This window comes from Vulpes vulpes, chromosome 10 (assembly GCF_048418805.1).
Source record: "Vulpes vulpes isolate BD-2025 chromosome 10, VulVul3, whole genome shotgun sequence".
In the NCBI taxonomy this organism is placed as follows: domain Eukaryota; kingdom Metazoa; phylum Chordata; class Mammalia; order Carnivora; family Canidae; genus Vulpes; species Vulpes vulpes.
Genome location: NC_132789.1, coordinates 53563745 through 53582698, shown reverse-complemented (window position 1 = coordinate 53582698; position 18954 = coordinate 53563745). Strand labels below are relative to the sequence as shown.

The 18954-nt window shown below is 55.1% G+C and overlaps 1 protein-coding gene and 1 pseudogene across 9 annotated transcripts in view; both read left to right on the top strand.

The window, feature by feature from the left end:
* RNF220 (ring finger protein 220) overlaps window positions 1–18954 on the top strand; it is a 283082-nt gene that overhangs the window by 262469 nt on the left and 1659 nt on the right. For 5 of the 9 annotated variants that reach the window (XM_072724189.1, XM_072724190.1, XM_025991990.2 and 2 more), the window contains 9 exons: window positions 1578–1620; window positions 4792–4835; window positions 5284–5416; window positions 13367–13463; window positions 13652–13738; window positions 13876–13931; window positions 14066–14144; window positions 18551–18659; window positions 18802–18876. In XM_072724189.1, the coding sequence (XP_072580290.1) occupies window positions 1578–1620; window positions 4792–4835; window positions 5284–5416; window positions 13367–13463; window positions 13652–13738; window positions 13876–13931; window positions 14066–14144; window positions 18551–18659; window positions 18802–18876 (723 nt within the window). Of the gene's footprint in view, window positions 1–1190; window positions 1429–1577; window positions 1621–4791; window positions 4914–5283; window positions 5417–13366; window positions 13464–13651; window positions 13739–13875; window positions 13932–14065; window positions 14145–18550; window positions 18660–18801; window positions 18877–18954 lie in introns of those variants that run through there. The other 4 variants (XM_072724187.1, XM_025991989.2, XM_072724188.1 and 1 more) reach the window with 2 other exon arrangements.
* On the top strand, window positions 4139–4270 carry LOC140594349 (U6 spliceosomal RNA; annotated as a pseudogene).

Genomic DNA, 18954 nt, shown 5'->3' with positions numbered 1-18954 from the left:
ACAACCATTTACCCAGCAGGGAAGATGGAGGCATGGAGGATAATCAAGTCCAGAGCCCAGAGCGTGGAGTGCTCAAAGAACTACAGTTAGCTCTGCAAAGCTGAGTGTCAAGATGGCAAAGGGACAGAGCAAAACTGGTAGAAGGAGTCTGAAGAAAAAAAGCAGGTCACATAAGGCCCGTGTGCCATGCTGCAGATCTTCTAGGTGGAGAATCACTGAAGGATTTAACCAAGTTGCGGGGAAGGAGACGGGGTCAATCTTGCACAATACAAAGATCACATTGTGTGCAGCCTGAGGGATGGGTCGCAGGGAGAGAAACCGAAGGCCAGAAAGCCAGATGAGAGACAAATTCTGAGAGCTCAGGGACTACGAACTAGAGCAGTAACATTCAAGACAGCTGCAGCCACTGAGGCAGCACGCTACGCAAGCCTTGTGGGGGGCCCTGGGGTCACCCGGCTGACCCACACGTGGCCCCACCCCTGGAGCCGTCAGCGCCCCATAAAAATTTGTAGGAGCTACAACGAAGAGAGCGATGGAAGTCCTCTAACGGGGGAGAGAAAGATAATTTTGCTTAGGCCTGGAACGAGGAGTCGGAGCTGCACAGAGGTGGAGAGGAGAACTTTTAGGAGACCTTTCAAGCTGGGCTGTCCCGCATCTGCGGCCGGATTGAAGGAGGGTGGGGCCGGCGGGTGCCCCCCCACTCTATGCGGTTGGAGGGACGCGGAGCCCCCTGGCGGGGGGGGGGGGGGCGCCTAGGCGCGCGGTGCGGGTGAACCCTCCAGAGGCTGTCCCACGGCCTCTAACAGTCCCCTCGCACCCGCAGAGAGCCCAGGGTCAGGACACACGGTGGGATCGCCCGGAGCCACCCGGGACCCAGGCGCCCCCTCCCCCCCTTGCAGAGCGCTGGCCGCGCGGAGGCGGGGTCCTGGCCGGGGTCCGACGCAAGGCTCTGGGCCGGAAGAGGCCCGCGCGGGCAGGGGGCGCGGGGGTGGCTGGGAAGACCCCGCGGCAGGTGAACCTCGGGCCGGTAGGCTTGGCGGACGGTGGGAGGGGCCTCAAGGCGGCCCCAGCCGGTTGCTACCGGAGTACGAGCAGCTGTTTCCTGGTCCCGGTCCGGCCGCCGTGCCCCCACCCCCACCCCCCGTGAACTTTCACCCCGGCGCGCGACGGCAGCGGGTCACGTGATCAGGGCCAACATGGCCGCCACCGCCGGTGGGAGCTGAAGTGCCGCCGCCGCCGGGCAGCCGGGGGGAATCCGCCCGCATCGCCGCCCTCGCCGGCCGGGCGGCCGCAGGGCCCAGAGCGCCAGAGACCGGGGTTGGGGCGGCACCGTGCGGCGGCCACGGGGTCCCGTTAGAGCATCCCCCGGCGGCTATGCCGAGGGCCCGGAGCGGCCGGCGGAGCAGGGGGGCCGGCGGGAGGGAGGAAGTAGGTTTGTTTACGGGCTGTTTGGGGCGGGGCAGGCGGGGCCCGGGGTCTAGTGCTGGGGCGGGGGGCCAGGGCTCCAGGCCGCGCCTGACGCTATTTTTTTTTCTTTTTTTCTTTTTTTTCCGCTTCTGCTCGGGATCTTCTCCCAGACCTTCCTGCGAGTGCGAGCCAACCGGCAGACCCGACTGAATGGTGAGTCTTGCCCGGCCCCTCCCACCGCCCCACCCCCGGCCTCCTCCCTCCCTCGCTGCGAGCGGCTCCAGGCTCGCCTGGGGCTCCTCGACATTGGGGCCCTTTGGCTCGGTCGCAGTCACCGCGCCTGAGAACGTGCTAACCGCGGCGGCCGCCCTCAGTTTCCCCGTCTGTCTAATGGAGGTTATGGTTCCAGCTCTTGCCCACGCCTCTCTAAAGGCCTTCAAGAACCCTGGCGGGCAATAAGTACCAGAGAATGAGGAACAAGCTACACAATTCCACTCGGGAGCCCAGCTTTGAATTTGCAGACTGCTGGGACCTCACTGTACAAGCCGGCAGGGCGCTGGAAATGTTTTTCTTCCAGTTTTTAATCAGTGCCCAGTAGCGTGAATACAGCCTCTCTGCTGAGACTTGACAATGCAGGGAGATCTGGAGTTCCCACGGCAACAGGAACTAACTCGTCCCAGGGCTCTTTGAGTTATCAGTCGGCCCACATTTCACAAAGGTGATCAGCGTGGGCCCCACAGCTCTTAGAGGCTTTCTCTGAAAGCACGTCGTGTATGCACTACCTGGTGCCCCCCCCCCCCCCCGCCCCTTTTGGATTCAAACCTCTGGAGCATTACTATTTGCTGAACACAATTGGATGATCCTAGTTTTTTGTGCTGAGTAGGGTGTGGTACATCTGGGTGCCGGCTGCAAGGGGCTGAAGGTCTCTGGGCCAGCTGGTAAGTGAGTGAGGCTGTGGACAGTCACCATCCCCAGGTCCTGCCACTTGGTTTCTGCTGCCTGGCCCAGCCCTGATCCGGGAAGGGGAAAGCTTTCGTTATGGGCTGACACCATGTTAAGCGTTATCATTATAAGGCCACTGAGAAGAAAGTAGGAACACATTTTGTAGATAAGGAAACTGAGGTTGGAAGAAGGTGAAGGTGATTTGTTTAAAATCACATAGCTGGGATAGTGAACCATGATTTAGACTGAAGTTTACCTCCACAGCCTGTGCTTCTGTACCCATGTCATGCTACCTCCTTAAGCAAACACAGACCTTTCCCTACCTGTGCTTTAGTAAGCTTAGTTCAGGACTTCCAAGATGAATGGCAAGTTAAACCAAACCGACCTTGCTTATCTGAGACTCTTCAGGTGGTGTCCAACCCATGAGGGTGCCTTCCTGGGGTTATAAGGGACCTCCTGTCCTGAGTGGCTTGGACAAGAACAGCGTCCAGTATCATGCTCTCCTTGGCAGTTCTGTAAAATTGATTTGTTTATTCAGTCACCAGCGTCTATCATAGGCCCTTTGAATTGGCACACTGCTCCACATGGTCTTCGAGAACCGTCAAAGTCCCTTGCCATTCTGATGTTTAGCATCCCTTCCCCATCCCAGCACGGGCTGCAGGGTGCCAAAGTGGCTCAAGCCTGAAATTCCAAGGGTTAGGATGGTCAAGGTGGAGGGATCTAGATCTTTGTCTACAAACCCAAAGAGATCACTAGAACATAGTCCCCTCTCCTGTAGTGAGAACACAGGAAATTGAAGATAAGGGCCAGGCTACAGACCAAGATTTCTCAAACTCCATGCCACCTCTGGTGGGGTGATGGTTTTCCTATTGATTTGGGTCTTTCTAGAGCTACTATTCTGGAGTTGGAGTAGCTCCCTGCCTCTCAGACTCAACAGGAAAGAGGTAGGTCCCCACGTGCACATTCTTACTGCCCTAGCACACTCAGGGATCAGTCTTTGTTGCTGCTCTCAAGTCAGTGGGGGGAACTGGGGAGACCTCTTAGGACAGGAGAGCATTTTAACCTATGGAGGGAGGCCTGATTTCTTATCCTGCCTTTGCCACTTTTTAGCTACTCGAACAAGTGTCTTGTTCTCTCTAAGCCTTGAGTTTCTTCTGTTAAAATGGATAATGCAACCTTGCTTTCAGGTTGAACATAGAATTAAACAAGCTAACCGTGTAAGGTATTTAATGCTGAGTCTGATACACAGCTGAAGTTCTAAATTGTAACATCAGCTTTCATCTGTGTTCCCCTCCCTAAACAGCATTCATGAGGCCAGTATCCTTGAGAAAGTTTCTCCTGGCCCTACAGTGGGGATCCTTTTTCTCCCTGGCTGGTTCCCCCCCACACACCCCCATCAGTCTGATCTCAGAGTGCCTAGCTCTGCTCTTGATAGTGCATGAGGAAGGTGGCAGTCCCTTGTTTTGACCCCTTCCTGCTTCAGTGACAGGAGGGCTGCGGAGAGGGATTAGTGAGCTAATTAGAAATGATTGCATCTCTCAGCATTAATTAGCAGTGCTGTGGGCTTACAGTGTGCACTTTGGAATTGAGCCCCCTGCGGGACAGCATGGCAGGCAGCCGTCTGCCTCGGGGGCCTGCCAGCCCCCTGCACTGATTAGAAATGATGGAACAGGTTTGGGTAGGCACAATTCAGGCTGTCTTCTCAAGGTAGCCTGGGCTCTCTGATTCAGATCCTCTATACCTTTATGACTGGTCTCAGTCTTCTCTTCTGTAAAATGGGACCAGTGGAGTGCTTACTTTGGCAGCACATACACTAAAATTGGAATGATACCAAAAAAAAAAAAAAAAAGGAACGATACAGAAATTAGTGTGGCCCTTGCACAAGGATGATATGCAAATTCATAAAGCGTTCCATAAAAATTAACAAGGGACCAGTGGACATGAGAGAAAATCTTCCTGAGGAATTCTAGGTAGGATACTAAGGGCTGTGCCTCAAGGCTCTTGGCCCAAGAACAAAAGGGATTTTAGGTGAGGAGTGAACAGCAGGCCAAATTGGCCCCCCGGGGGGACCTTGGGTTCTAGCCAAAAGATGTTCTTTATGGGAGCCCATGGTCTTCTGGGCTGATACCTAGCAACTTGGAGTGTCTTTGCTCATTGGACCTACTGAGCACTGCTGGTAGGGAGGTATGGGTTGAACTTGAGCCAGCTGTGGCCAAAAAGTGGACACTTCGCTGCCCTAGCACCCATCTCCTCCTCAGGTGCTCTTGGCAAGGCCCCGTCCCCAAAGGAGCAGAAGGTGCTGCATAATGGGGGTCAGATCAGGCACTGAACAAAAGGGCTAATGGCTGCCAAGAGGTCAGGATGTGTCAGCTCCACTGGGACCCTGGGAGCTACAGTGACCGTCTGCCTGTTCTGTGCTTTGTTTTCGGTTTCTCCATGCAGCTCGGATTGGGAAAATGAAACGGAGGAAGCAAGATGAAGGGCAGGTATGTCCCCTGTGCAACCGCCCCCTGGCAGGATCGGAGCAGGAGATGAGTAGGCATGTGGAGCATTGCCTTTCTAAGGTAGAGGGGCTATCACTACCTACCTCTTCTCCCCTCCCTCCCTCCCTTCCCCTGACACTAGCTGCTGGCTGCCCCCAGGTTTATGGGCTATGTTGGGGTCTCCATGTGGGCTCAGCAGCTTCTTCCTCTTTGTTCTTCACCCTCTTCCTTTGCTTTTACTCTTCTTCCCCTCCCCTGGGGCTCCAGTGGAAAATTATTGGGAAGAGGCCCAGATCTTTGACTTCTAGATTTGTTTACTTGAAAGGAGCACTGGAGCCAGGAGCCCATCTGGCACACCAAACTGGGGGCCAGGCCTGTGCCTTCCTCGTACACTCTGGGGAGCAGGTAGTGGTGGCTTGGGACCCGCATGATCCTACTCTGCTCTTCACAGAGGGAAGGCTCCTGCGTGGCTGAGGATGATGCCGTGGACATCGAGCACGAGAACAGCAACCGCTTTGAGGAATATGAGTGGTGCGGGCAGAAGCGGATACGGGCCACCACTCTCCTGGAAGGTGGTTTCCGAGGTACAAGCAGCTGACACATAAAGCAGTGGCACTCTGGTGGCCAGGCCTCTGCTGGGGATCCATCTGTTGGGAGCCGAGAGGCCAGGGCCGGTGGCTGGTCATCCGTTCCACCACGTGGGAACCGCTGCTGGCGGGGCTCCTTTGTGACCGTGCTGCCTGCCTGTGATGTGCATATTAAAATGGATGTATTTGGGTGGGGAAATGGAATTGTGAGGCTGCAAGCTAGGAGTGACGAGGGGGGCTCTCAGCCTCGGGTGATGCATTGAAGGTGACAGCCAAGCCGCGTTAGCACCTGCATAAAATATTAAAGGGACGGTTATGCATTTATCACTCCATCCCTCTTAAGGCTGATAAATGAGAATCCAGCAACCTGCTGTACACCTCCAGCACTGGGGGCCCTGAGGGCTTCCAGGCAAACACATTGGATTTTCCTCCTCCTCCTCAGCCCCATGTCAGGGAAATCAGTTGCAGAGGAGAGAGTGAGTTATGGCAAAATCTGACCTCCCATGAGCTTCATTGGTGAATCTAATTTTAGCTCTGATCCCATCCCTTCTCCCTGGGCGCCCTCTGCCCTGCAGCAAGAGGGGCCTAGGCCCAGCTGCTCGTTGCTTCCCTTGGGCTCTCTCCCGTGCTGCATAGGGGTCTGCAGGGCTTTGCCCAGCTCCATTGCCCTGCCAGCTCCACGGGGGGACATGGCTCAGTGGAATTCTCCCACCAGGGGGCTCAGCTCAGTGGAATTCTCCCACCAGGTCAGACAGTAGACCGACCGGTTGGATGCCTAGGGTCATGTCCTCTTGTCAGACTCCCCTGCTTTGGGCAGGAGGAAAGGGAGTCTGCCGCCTGGCCTCTAGCTCTCCTCTTTCTGTGCACGAACACAGCTGGCACTGTAACTTATGATCATTAAGTGAACCAGTCTGCTTCCCGTCTGCCTCCAATTCCCTGGGCAACACACTTGGGAGTACTGGTGGGTCTGGTCCCAGGGGAATCTCACAGCAGCTGGGCAGAGGATCTCTGCCTTGTTAGGGCCATGCTGTGTGGGCTGGTCCTGAGGAGCGGTCTCCATAGCGCCGGTGCAGTGCAGACTGGATACGTGAAGGGCTCCGAGTCCAGGTGAGGCTTTCTGCCTCTGGGTTTCTCTCCATCCCCCAAGCATTTGGGGCAAGCCAGAGTGTAAATCAGGACAGTAAATCAGCCCAAACCATTGCCAGAGCCTGAGCTGGAGAAAGTTCATTTGCCATTTCATTCTGGTCCTAGAGTTTTAGAGTGTGTGAGGCCCTGGGAGGATGAGCAGCAAAAAAAAACGAGGATCCTGGGTATGGCACACACAGGTGTCTGGTGGTGGCCCATGCAGGGTCTGTTGCAGCATGCCGCCCTGGGTTCACTCTGTTGGCAGCTGCAGGCACCCACATCTTCCATGACTGTGGCAACCTCTTAGGTTTCTTGGCACAGAACTGGACCTGATGGCTTCTGGGCACCAGACAAGGCTTCCAGGGGGTAAAGCTGCATACATGGGGCCTGCTGGTTTGACAGAGTATTTCCCCTGCGCTGGGACGCACTTGCAGAGCGGGTGTGCGGTGCTCTTAGGCCCTGGGCGGGTGTCAGTTTTCCCTGAGTGTTTACAGTGTGAGGTTGTTCCTTTCAAGAATTCCTGAGGGGAGTTCAAAGGGGGCTTTTCTTTGAGCGGTTTGGAGAGCGAGAATGAGAGTGAGGCTTGAAGAGGGAGCAGGGCCGGAGGTGCCTTTATCTGCAGAGAATGGCTCCAGCTTGCCTGATAGAAGCTGCTGCCGCCTCTTAAACAGCTTAGTGCAGTCAAAAGACAGGCAGACTTGAAAGGCTGTTTTACAGCAAGATCAGCGGGGGCCACGAGGCAGAGAGCGGGGCGCAGTGGAGCAGAGGAGGCTGAGGCTCCTCGGTGGGGGGGGCGGGGGGGCATCAAAGGAGACCCTGGTTGATCCTGCCTGCCTCTGCCCCTGAAACCCTGTCTGCAGAAGCTGGCCATCTGTCAGTCTACCCTCCCTGGCCAGGACCGGTAGGCCTCAACTCTTGGGGGGTTGGGTGTGGCCCCGCCAGGCGGGCTGGTGTCAGTGCTGCGCATTGATCGCCCGCCGGGCGGGCCCGGCCGCAAGCCGGGCAGCGCGTGCTTAATGTGATTGAAAGGCAGTTAAAATGGCGGTGACCTTTTCAGGAGGAATTAGATTGCCTGCCAAGACCGGTTAGAGGGAGTGATAACGCCGGCTGAAGAAGCTGCCCAGCCGACTTCAGAGAGAGGGAGCAGAGGCAGGATGAGCGGGCGAGTGGTGAGGCCCATTTAAGCAGCGCTGTGCGTGCTGACAGAACAGAGATTGCTGTCCTTGTTAGATATGAAAGAATTGAAGAATTGCAGATAAGTTCCTGTATCCGATCATCCCCTATCCCTCCTCCCAGACCAGGGCCCCTTCGTCATCCTCAGCAAAGCTTCACACCAGGCCCACTGGGAACTGGTCTGATGGAGCAGATCTGTTACCTTGAATGTGATCTGCTGTGGAGCCAGGGAGCGAGCAAGAGTTTTGGTGGAGACACTTGGCTGAGGGGAACAGGCCTTGGAGATGGACCTGTGGCTATCGAAGGCAAAGCCCAGCTAGCTCAGGCCTTGGAGTGCTTGGAGTTGGGATCTAGAACAAAATGAAAGACCAGACAGAACAGGTAAGTAAGCACCAAGATAGGTCCAGCTAGGACTAGATCTTTAAGAGGCTAAAGGAAATAAAGATTTCAAGACAGTAGGTTGGAAGACCTAAAACGTTGGGAAATACGGTGGCCTTCCCGGTTCTCAGAAGTCTTGGACTGTGTGCCCAAGCTGCTGACGTCCTCTCAGAGGGAGAACCCGAGGGATGCTCAGCGGCTCCTGCTGTTTCCTCCACCGAGCGTTAGAATTGCATAAAGGGTGGCACAGGGCCTGGTGCTTCCCCAACATCTCCCTAAGAGACCTTTGCAGGTAGGAGAAAAAGATCCTCTTCTGGGACATCATGCCAGCATGGGCAGAGCAAGGGGCCTCTAGGCTAGAGCAGCAGGCCTCAGGGAAACTTAATTACACAGCCCTTTGGGACAAAACTCCCATCTATAGGCAAAAGAAGTATGTGATGAATGAGCCACACCTTTCCTCTTTGCCTGTCTCTGGCCCCTGGATCCTAGAAGAGACTTATGTTGAGCTTTCATCCTTGCCCTGTATTGGTTGCTAGTGAAAGTTCACCCCGCTGGATTTAAGGAGCCTGGAGCCCGTCGTGTCTGGAATGGACAGGCTGGAGAGAGGACACAGGAATGGTTGGTTTCAGAAAAGGTAACAGGGATGGGGCAGGCACAAGAGTGTGGTGACATGGAAAAATTTCCCAGGAGGCCGCACAGGAACTAGAAGGTGCTGCAGCTGCATCTGTGAGCCCTGACAGGAGGCACACTGCTAGACTCTGTGCCTGAGCACGTTTGAATCAAACAGGTGGAGGGGAGGGAGAATGAGGCCACTAGAGAATCAGCTGTGCAGGCATCTGCCCTGCAACTGCATCTTTCTCAAGTTCCGGTCTCAGCTTTAGGCAGGTTCCAAGTAGCCAGGGATGAGATCTCACGGAGAGGACAGGCAGGACAGCTAAAAGACCTGGCAGGTCTCCCAGATGTTTTAACCAGCTGTGGCTTGCTAAAACCACCCGATTCTGGGTCAGGAGGTGAGAGGTATTGGGAGTCCCAGGGCACGGAGAGCTAGGCTCTCCCCTAGCCACTGCCCCCTTTAGCACATTAGTCCCCAAAAGGTGGGAGCCCCAATGGCTACAAGCACCACCGCTTGGTCCGGTCAGTGACAGGTGCTAGAGTGCCGGTGGCCGTCTTGGAGTGGGGATGGCTAGGGCTTCTGCCTTCCAGCTCCCTACTGCCTTTAGTTCTAACTGCTGCGTGGTGGGAGGGGTGAGGAGAGGTGGCAGGGAGCAGGGCACCTTCTGTCCCCTGTGGCAACTGATGGGGATTTAATCGCCTTTTGGAACACAATTGTTAAGCTGGGACAGAGGGAGTGCAGGCAGAAGGAGCAAGTATCAATGGTTTTAAACGGCGTCTGTCTCTCTGCGTCTCTCCTGACGTGAGGCAGTGAAACGCGTTATTGAGGAGGCCCGGAAAGTGGCTAAGTGCGTTTGACACACGCCAACTCCCTGCCTCCACACTGGATAATTGCATTGTCAACTGTTCAGCGAGGTGGCAGGTGACACTGCAGGCCGATTGATTGTCCCGCATCGCAGCTCCCCAGACTGTCAGCTCCCCAATCGATGGCGTTTACACAAGACACCGTAACTGCATCTGTAACTAATTCCAGTGTAAAACTCTCCGGAAGCTGCTGCCCCAGTCTCTCCCCCGCCCCTCCCCTCAAGAGCATGGCCTCTGGAGGGCCCCAAGACTTTGCTTTCTCCCTGGGCTCAGGTTTTGTTAAGAGTAGCAGGTGAGGAAATTGATGGCTCCTTTATTTTGTGGTTTCAGGTCCCAGGACGTTAGTGTCCCCAGTAAACGGGCATCTCCAGTTTCTCAATCGATCACCTAATCAATTGATTAAATTAACACTGATTTTTTTTTTCCCCTTTTCTCCTTGATGACCCAGGAAGAAATTAGTTTATGGGAGAGGAGTCATTTTTATAAAATTTAGACTTGCTTATCATTTCTGCACTTAAATCTCTTCTGTTGCTAAGTCTTCATTTGGAGGGAAGCGGTTTTTCACACTGCCTGCCCTCCCAGAACCCACTCTGCTGAGCGTTGTTGACAGGCTTAGCTTGCCTGTAGACAGCAGCCCAGCGTGTTGTGCCACTTGAGATGGGGTTGAGCCCCAGCAAGGGGCCTGCCCTGGTGACTAGAGGGGGTACTCCAGGTCATCTTGGAGGTCCTGGGAGCTGAGTCCCTTTCCTGGATAGCAGCAGCAGGAGTGGCAGCTTGCTTGTTACCCCCAGAGCTACATGGAACAGGAGCCAGAGGCTTGGAAAGGAGCTCTGTGTGCCATCTTGCCTCTGAGTACTGGCTTGGGATGTTCCAGCAGCTGAGAACATAAAATGGCTATGGAGCCTTCCTCTCAAAGCAGGGGGGGCGGGCAAGCTGGTGGGGGCGCTGTCTGCATAAAACGGCTTTATGGCAGTTTCTTTTTATTATGATTCTGCCAGAAGTCAGCAAGTGACATTTCATTAAGAAAATAAAGTTTAATGTGCTGGGAAGGAGGTTGGAGCAGGCTAGGGCAGCATAAGAGGGAAATTGGCAGTAGCAGCCGGTTCTGAACACCTGTGGGGGCAGGGAGAGGTTCCCTACACCTGTCTGCACTGGGGGATGGGGTCAGGGTCACAGCATGTGCCATGCTCCCCGTCCTACCTAGCTGGTCAGAGGAGCAGGAAGTCACCTGCTTCAGGCCTCAGTCTCCTTTCTGACACAGGGCTCTTGGGCCCTACCTGGTCGGGGCCAGCCATCACTGCTGTGGGCCTGGCCAGCTCTGCTGGATGATGCTGAGACCACAGCAGTGTATCAGACCTGGGTTTTTAATCTGGTGAGGGACCATGGCAATACAAAAAAATATGATTGGAGTTGCCCGGGAGTCTGGGTGGACACCAAGGAAGGGGACAGCTATGTAGAAATACCTGGGGACATCTCTGCCCTCAGCACTGGAGGGTACAGATCAGGTCTTGAAACTCTTGGGTCTCAGATGCCAAGCCAGGCAGAGGATGATGAGCTCAGTAAAAGTTGAAAGAACGTTGCTGGGGTGAGTTCATTCAGGAGGTATTTCTGGAGCAGCTATGCGCATAGGCACCGTGAGTTCATAGCAGGAGGCAGGGCTGAGCTGGGTCAGACTTGCGAACAAGCTGGCATTTGTTTTGTAGACCAGGAGGCAGAAGAGGTAACAGGATGTACAAAGGCAAGGGCACAGGAGCAAACGCAGGCTTGGGGAAAGCACAGCAGCTGTGTTCCACTGGAGCAGGAGTCCTGGTCAGGGCCTGGCAGAGGAGAGGACTTCAGGCCACAGGGCTGCTCTCTGTGTTGAGAAACTGGGACTCTTCCTGGCAGCGTTGTGGGACCCTGCTCTCAGCTTCGCCACGAGTTCTTTGCTTTCTTTTTTGCACACTCACCAGACAGGGCTGGGCAGGGCCAGGCTGAGGGGAGGATGTGAGGCTGACTGCTGAGCTGTGTGTACTTGGGGGAGGGGGCGTTGGCAGGGTTCTGGGGCACAGGCTGTAAGTGAACCTGATAGCTACATTCTGATTGATGGCAGAGTTTGTCTCCCAAACTGTCAGAGGGTTTATAGAGGTGCCACTCACCCACAAGGAGGGAATTGCTTGTCAGGACACCTGGCCGTGAACAGGAGACAGAGCTGTAACTTGGTGTTTTCTCAGCTTAATGGCCCTGCTGCTGACCTGCCTGCTGCCTCGAGTTTGTTGGTGCCTCAGTGTGGAGGGAAAATGAGGATTGTTGGGGAGGGGTGGAGCCAAGGCAGTGCCTAGCGCCTCTCCTTCCTTCGTGCTACTTGCCTTTGGGATAGACGGAACCTCCGTGAGACCAGAGACTGGAAGCGTAGGTGGCGGAAGGAAGGTCAGGAGGAAAGTGGGCTTGAAAGATGGAGAACATTCCACATGGAGTGAATAGCATGAGCAAAGGTCTCAAGAGCGGGACATACGGGCTCGTGTGAGGTGCAGTACATTGTCTGTAGGCATAGTGCTCATGGAGGGAAATGAGCAAAGGTGGAGAAGTAGGTGCATCCACATGTTAATAGATCTGGCTAAGATTATGCACCTGGTGGGAGCCATAGCTGGTTTTGGAGCCAGTAACAGAAGGGTCAGAACGTGTGGCAAGCAGGATGGAGGAACAGATGAGAGGCTTGAGGGCCCCCTATAAGACTGTTGTCCTGGTGAGAATGGAAAGAACGACAAGAACAAGTTCCTGAGCTTCCTCGCCTCTGAGGGTTTCCTTGCTGATTCTACCTGCCACAGATTCCATTGTTCTCATCTCTCCGTGTCCTGGCGGGGCTGCTATGCCTGCCAGGGGATGTGGTGTGAGACCACTGGGAGGAGGAGGCAGGGGCAGGGAGGGAGAAGCACCTTTGTGGCCCCTGACCCTGGCTCTCAGGAAGGATGATGGGAGCACAGGGCAGGTAAGGAGCCCTAAGGTGGCTTTGGCAGCTCACCTGTCCCTGTTGGCCACGGGTTTGCCTGAGCTGAGCCAGATGCACCTTGGTAGGGTCAGCAGCTTCCTGGCCTATGGCCCTGCCTCCACGCAGCCCGGTTGCCTTTGTGGATTGCTCTGAGAAGCAGGTGTGCGTGCCTATCCTCCCTCGTCTGTCCCTTCCTAATCCCTTTATAACTGCGCTTGTCCAGGAATCTGGGCTGAGTGAGGTGGAGATGAATAATTAATGTCAGGCGCTTCAGACACCAAATATTTGAACAGCTGCCTGGTGTTTTTGCTGGCAAGGACCTGGCGGCCAAAATCAGGACGTTGGCTGGGGGTCTTGCAGTGTGGCTCTGACTGGCCCTAGCCAGTTTGCTCTTCCCTCTCATGGACTGTCACAGTGGACCATGGGCCACAGGGGATGCCCAGGTCCTCGGTGCGAGTGGCTTCTTCGTAGACCTGAATTTCTTGTCCTCTTTCTGCTAGTCCTAGACCTGGAAGACAGGTGGACAGCAGGGCCAGCTTGAGTGTCTCCTGAGGACCTGACGTAGTATATGAATGGGCTAGTTTATGAGCAGCGGCCACTGGGAGCAGTGAGAAGTGGCAGAGGAGGAGGAGGAGATACACAGAGTGAAAGGGATTGAAATGTCAGAGCCAAGAGCACCTGAGTAATTGGCTCTCTGTGTTCCAGGCCCAAATTTCTATCTGGGCCTCACCTGGCCCCAAACCTGAGCCCTACCTAGAAACAAAGAAGGGGCATCCTTGGCATCATCTTGTTGGCCCCTGGCCCTGCTCACATCCTGCTTCCCACAGGCTCTGGCTTCGTCATGTGCAGCGGCAAGGAGAATCCGGACAGCGACGCTGACCTGGATGTGGATGGGGATGACACTCTGGAGTACGGGAAGCCGCAGTATCCTTGGGGCATTGTGGGACAAGGAGGGGCTGGTGGGACAGGCCAAAGGGAATTTAAAAAGTAGCCAGCACCTCTGCCTCTGGTACTTGCTCATACTGCCCACCCCCACTTGGGGTCAGTGTAAAAGCTTTAACCTTCACAGCCTACTGCAAACTAGGATCTGTTGTCCTTGACCACCATGCCAGATACACGGAGGCTGATGTCATCCCCTGCACAGGCGAGGAGCCTGGCGAAGCCAAGGAAAGAGAGGCACTTCGGGGTGCAGTCCTAAAGCAAGTGTGGGCACAGGCTTGGGTGGGTGGGATAGAGGGATGGGAAGTCCTGAAGGCAGGGGTCAACCCCATACCCACCCCAGGCTCCCCTGCCTGCCTTTAGGGCTCACTCTGTCCTCTTCTCCTCCTCTCCCTAGTGGCGGCCCTCCCAGCACACGCATCACGCCTGAGTTCTCTAAATGGGCCAGTGACGGTAAGTCCTGACCCACCTTAGGAGTAATGGGGGAGAAGGGACATCCTTTGGGTGGTGGTGACTGACTCAAGCCCAATCCCTCACCTGTGCTGCCCCGTCTGGCCAGAGTATGAGTTGCCCCTCTGTCCCAGCAGAGATGCCATCTACCAGCAACGGTGAGAGCAGCAAGCAGGAGGCCATGCAGAAGACCTGCAAGAATAGTGACATCGAGAAGTGAGTGGCCAGGAGAGAGGGGCGCCTGGGAGGGCAGTGCAGGGGGAGGGGAGTGCTCTTTGCTAGCAGAAAGGTCTGCTGCCAGGGCTCCTGGCTCTCCAGAGCACAGCTTAGTCCTGCAGCCCTGGGCACACGACCGGCAGTGGGGCCCAGCTGGTGCTAAGCGTGACTCTGTGAATTGATCGCTGGGCCACTGCCCTGGGAGTCCTGGCGGAGGGAGGAGCAGTCGGCCTGCCTGCCTGCCCGCTGCAGCGGCCTCCGCCCGGGAATGTGATGTATGGCTGCCCAGCCCAGCCGGCGCACTTGATTCATCTCCAGTTTCTGTTTCTTAATCGGGAGCTAAATTGGTTTCATTTTTCTTGTCCCGGGTGGCACTCGCAGTGGGTTTTTTAGGCAGTAGCATTGGGTCTCATCACTTCTGGTAGGAATTTTTGGCCTGGGTTCAGTGGCAATGGAAGGGGATCTGATCCGTTAGCACTTTACATGGGGCTGGGCAGCCCCTGGCCTGGATCCCCAGGCGCCACAAGGACTTGGAATCAGCCGAGCGTCTTACTGCCTTTCCAGGAGCCCAAGCAAGGCCAGCTCTGGCCCCAAGAGTGGCATTGTCCAGTTCTGGCTGCCTAGAGTTGCTGCTGTTGGCCACTGCTTACCTCCCCTCACCCCACCCCTCTCTCTCTGCTGGAGGCTAGGTTGCCTGGGGTTAAAAGGCAGCCTCTTCATTCCAGGGCCAGTGTTCCATCTTGCCTCCTGCCAGGAGAGTGGATTGCAGGCCGGTGCAGGGCTGGGTCGGTGGCCCAGGGTCACCTCCCATTTGTTTCCCTCCATTTTGTGTTGTCATAAATTCATTCCAGCCCGTTGTGGTTGATCAGTTTATCTCGGCCGGGGCCGCGAGTGCTGCTGGCATGATGTATGGGCCGCGGCTCGGGGCCCGGCTGCCCATGAATCACCGCAGCTGCTCCGTGTCAGTGCTGGAGCGGGCCGCACGGGTTCGGCGCAACCAGCTTGGGGGGGAGGAATGACGTATGGATGTTTATTTAATAATTCTCTCCTACTCCAGCTGAGCGGGGCGGGCGGGGCTGTAAGGGGCGCCCACCCTCGTCTGGAGGGGCTGCTCATAAATCAGAAAGACAAGATCATTAATCAGGGATGGCGCCCGAGGGGGAGGTGGGGGCCAGAGCCAGTGGCCATCCATGTAGGTACTACCTACCCAAGGCTGGGGGAAGTTGCGACTTCTGTCCCACCTGTGTGAGCACAGGCACCAGTAGGTGAGTTTTTCTGGGATGAGTCGTAGACTAGCCCAGTCATATGCAGAGATCTCCACTGGGTCTGGATCTGCCAAGATTAGGACTCTCCAGTCCCTAGGACTTCTCTCTTCCTGGTACAGAACGTGGGTTCCTGCCCTAGATCTTTTTCACAACCCAGGGGAAGCAGGAAGGCGGGATGCCATGGCTTCTTCCAGGAAATTTTCCACCCCCTGCCCTGGATGGTCTCTGGAATAACAACTCACAAGCAGCCTGGGTCAGGAACTAGAGAATTGGGTGTCGCACCAGAGCAGAGATTACAGGCCAGGTGTATGCTGAGCAAATCCACGATAAGGTGGGCTCTGCAGTTGGATGTGGCCTGTGGAGCTTTTGGAGATGAAGCAGGGGATGGCTTCATTCTCTCCTGGCCCCATCCTTTTTGCTTTTATAGCTCTAACTCATCTGATACAGGGTTTGAGAGTGCTCTGCTCTGTTCTGGGGTCGGCCTGTGCCCCTAGCTCCAGGCCTTAGTTTCTCAATTTTTAAAATAACTGCATAAGGGGCACCTGTGTGGCTCGAGGCTGAGCATCTTCCTTCAGCTCAGGTTGTGATCCCGGGGTCCTGGGAGCCTGCTTCTCCCTCTGCCTATTTTTCTGCTTCTCTGTGTGTGTGTCTCGTGAATAAAAAAAAAAAAAATGTTTAAAAATTTTTTTAAATAATAATAAAAATAACTGCGTAAGGGCAGCCTGGGTGGCTCAGCAGTTTGGCGCTTTCCTTCAGCCCAGGGCATGATCCTGGAGACCCAGGATCGAGTCCCGCGTCAGGCTCCCTGCATGGAGCCTGCTTCTCCCTCTGTCTGTGTCTCTGCGTCTTTCTGGATCTCTTATAAATAAAACCTTTTTTTTTTTAAATAGCTGCGTAAGACCAGGCAGATGTCCAACCTGGTTCTTGGAGAGCAAGGGAGCACAGCTACCTTGTCCCCTTGTCAGGAATTTACCAGCAGTCCAGATGAGGATGGCACACATGGCATTGGGCAGAGTGCCAGGGGAAGCGCCAGCTCTGCCAGCTGTGCCGGTGTTTGTAAGGTTCGAGGAGGTGGTGAAGGCCTCCAGATTGGAAAGTCGAATGGACCCTCCCAGAGAAATCAGCCAGTGCAGACCCTTCGCAGCTTCCCTGGAGAGAGGCAGGGCAGAGAGGGTCCGGAACCCGTGGAGTAATAGATGGAGGGCATCCCTGATACAGGGACAGCCATCAAGAAGTCACATTCTTTGTTGCTGCTAGTGCCTAAGAGAAAAAAGTCAGAGATCAGAGTTTGTTGCTGCCCATGGAATGTTACCCACCATCCTCTCCATGCCCCCCAGTACTGTTTAGGCCCAACAGGGAAAGACCACCTGTAAGATTTCAGGTTTTTTTTAAGCCAGTTGTCTGCTCCAGCTGGCAGGACGGGCCATCGCTCAGCACCACGCTTACGATTCTCCCTCAGTCCACTCTCTTACTTCCCCTTTAAGCCTCGGCTCCTCCCTGTCACAGCCTCCTCCAGGGTGCCCAGCCACTTCTGGTTGCCTGTGAGGTGAACTTCACTGAGTGTGGCCCCTGAAGTCTGCCCGGATACTGTCTCCTTTCCCACTGGAGCACATTGTGCTTGCCCACGGGTGAGTGGTGCCTGGGCCTACAGACCCAGCTCCTCCTGGGCGTTGCCAGTGCGGTAATGGTAGTCACGTAGTTCTTGGTTGATCACAGCATGGGTCTAGGGGGTTTGCATCCCACCTCCTTCACTCTGAGCCAGAGGCAAGCTACTTCATGTTTCTCTGCTGCTTTAGTTTCCTCGTATATAAAATGGGAATATTACAATCTCCTCATGGGGTTTTTGTGAGGTATAAATAAAATAATAATTTTCAATCCCTCTCAGTACAATTTCTGGCATTTAGTAAGCGCTTAATAAATTTTGGCTTTTTTATTTGTATTATCATTATTATCCCCTAAGGCCCATCTCTGGTAGCATCTTTTCTATTCCTTCAGGCAGCATTCTTACTTTTCCCCATCTGGGAGCTCCTCTGGGTTCTGTTCACTTGTTTTAGAAGGGATGGAAGGGATCCCTCCACTCCTTGAGATAGTCCTGGCTCTTCACTATTCAGTACCGCGGCCCACAGAGCCTTCCAGAAGTTACAAGGACTTTTGTGGGCAGGGCTTGAACCAGCAGGTGAGGACTCTCAGGGCATCCGATGTGCCCTGGAAGAAACAATAAGGAGCCCTTGAGGCCTATGGCCCAGGACCTGGATTCTGTGAGACTTGTGCAGTCCCCACATCTCTTAATTACATGGCATTTCAGTCAACAAACATTTACTTGTACTCACATGCCCGCCGTGGGGCTCATGTCCATAGACTGTATTGGTGGCATGAGCAGCTTGCCCTTGGGAAACTACGTCTTGCACAGGAGACAAGGACGTTTGCAGCTGTGCCTCTGTGTGGTCCGGCGCAGGGTGCTGGAGAGCACGGGAGCAGCCACCAGCAGTGGTGCTGGCAGGAGGGTCAGGAGAGGCTTCTGGTGAGTTAGGAGGTGGGGTGGTCCTGAGCAAGCAGAAGGTGCCAGAGAGGCCAAGGGAGTGAATAACAGTGCTGTGTGTGGGAAGGCAGCTTCTTATTTGGTGGATGGAGCAGCACATGGGCTGGGGCTAGACCGAGGAGTCCCTGGTCAGCTTGCGAGGGGTTTGGTAGAGCTAAGTTATGCTGAGGGCAACTGAGATGTTGGAAATAGAAGTGGTCAGATTTGCCAAATTCTAGGTGCTAAGAGAATAGAATGAGGGATCTGGAGGCAGAAGGGCCATTCAGGTCAGTGGTGGACTCGTGGGAGAGATCATGAGGGCCTGGACCAGTGGTGGCAGTGGAGAGACTACAGAGAGACTGAGAACGAGGGGACAGATTGGAGGGGTCGAGGGGATGGTTGGAGAATGGCTCCCAGGTATCTGGTTTGGAGGCGGAGGAACAAGGAGTTCAATTCTAGAAGGTGGAATTTACAGATTGGGGATTTGGGCAAGCAGGGGGCAGGGACATCTGGGAGACATTTATATATGTGTGTGCTTCTAGAAATCAAGGGAGGTGTGGGCTGGAGGTTCAGATTAGAGATGCCAGGCTGCTGCCTGCCCAACCATGCTGTCCTCTTTACAGAATCACCGAAGATTCAGCTGTGACCACGTTTGAGGCCCTGAAGGCTCGGGTCAGGGAGCTTGAACGGCAGCTATCCCGTGGGGACCGTTACAAATGCCTCATCTGTATGGTGAGAGAAAGGGAACCTGGGAGGCCTCTGGTCAGGCTTCAGTGCCCTCTGGGGGGTGGACAGGGCCTCTGCGCTGTGATCGGAGCGCTTTAGAGGGCGGGCCGGCCTCAGGGTGACCCCTTCTCTGCCCCCTCCTCCCTAGGACTCCTACTCGATGCCCCTCACGTCCATCCAGTGTTGGCATGTGCACTGCGAGGAGTGCTGGCTGCGGACCCTGGTGAGGTGGCATGGGGGTCGGGGAGTGGGTGGTTTTTTCCGGTGAGGCTTGAGCCTGCTTGAGGGGAGGGAGATGCAC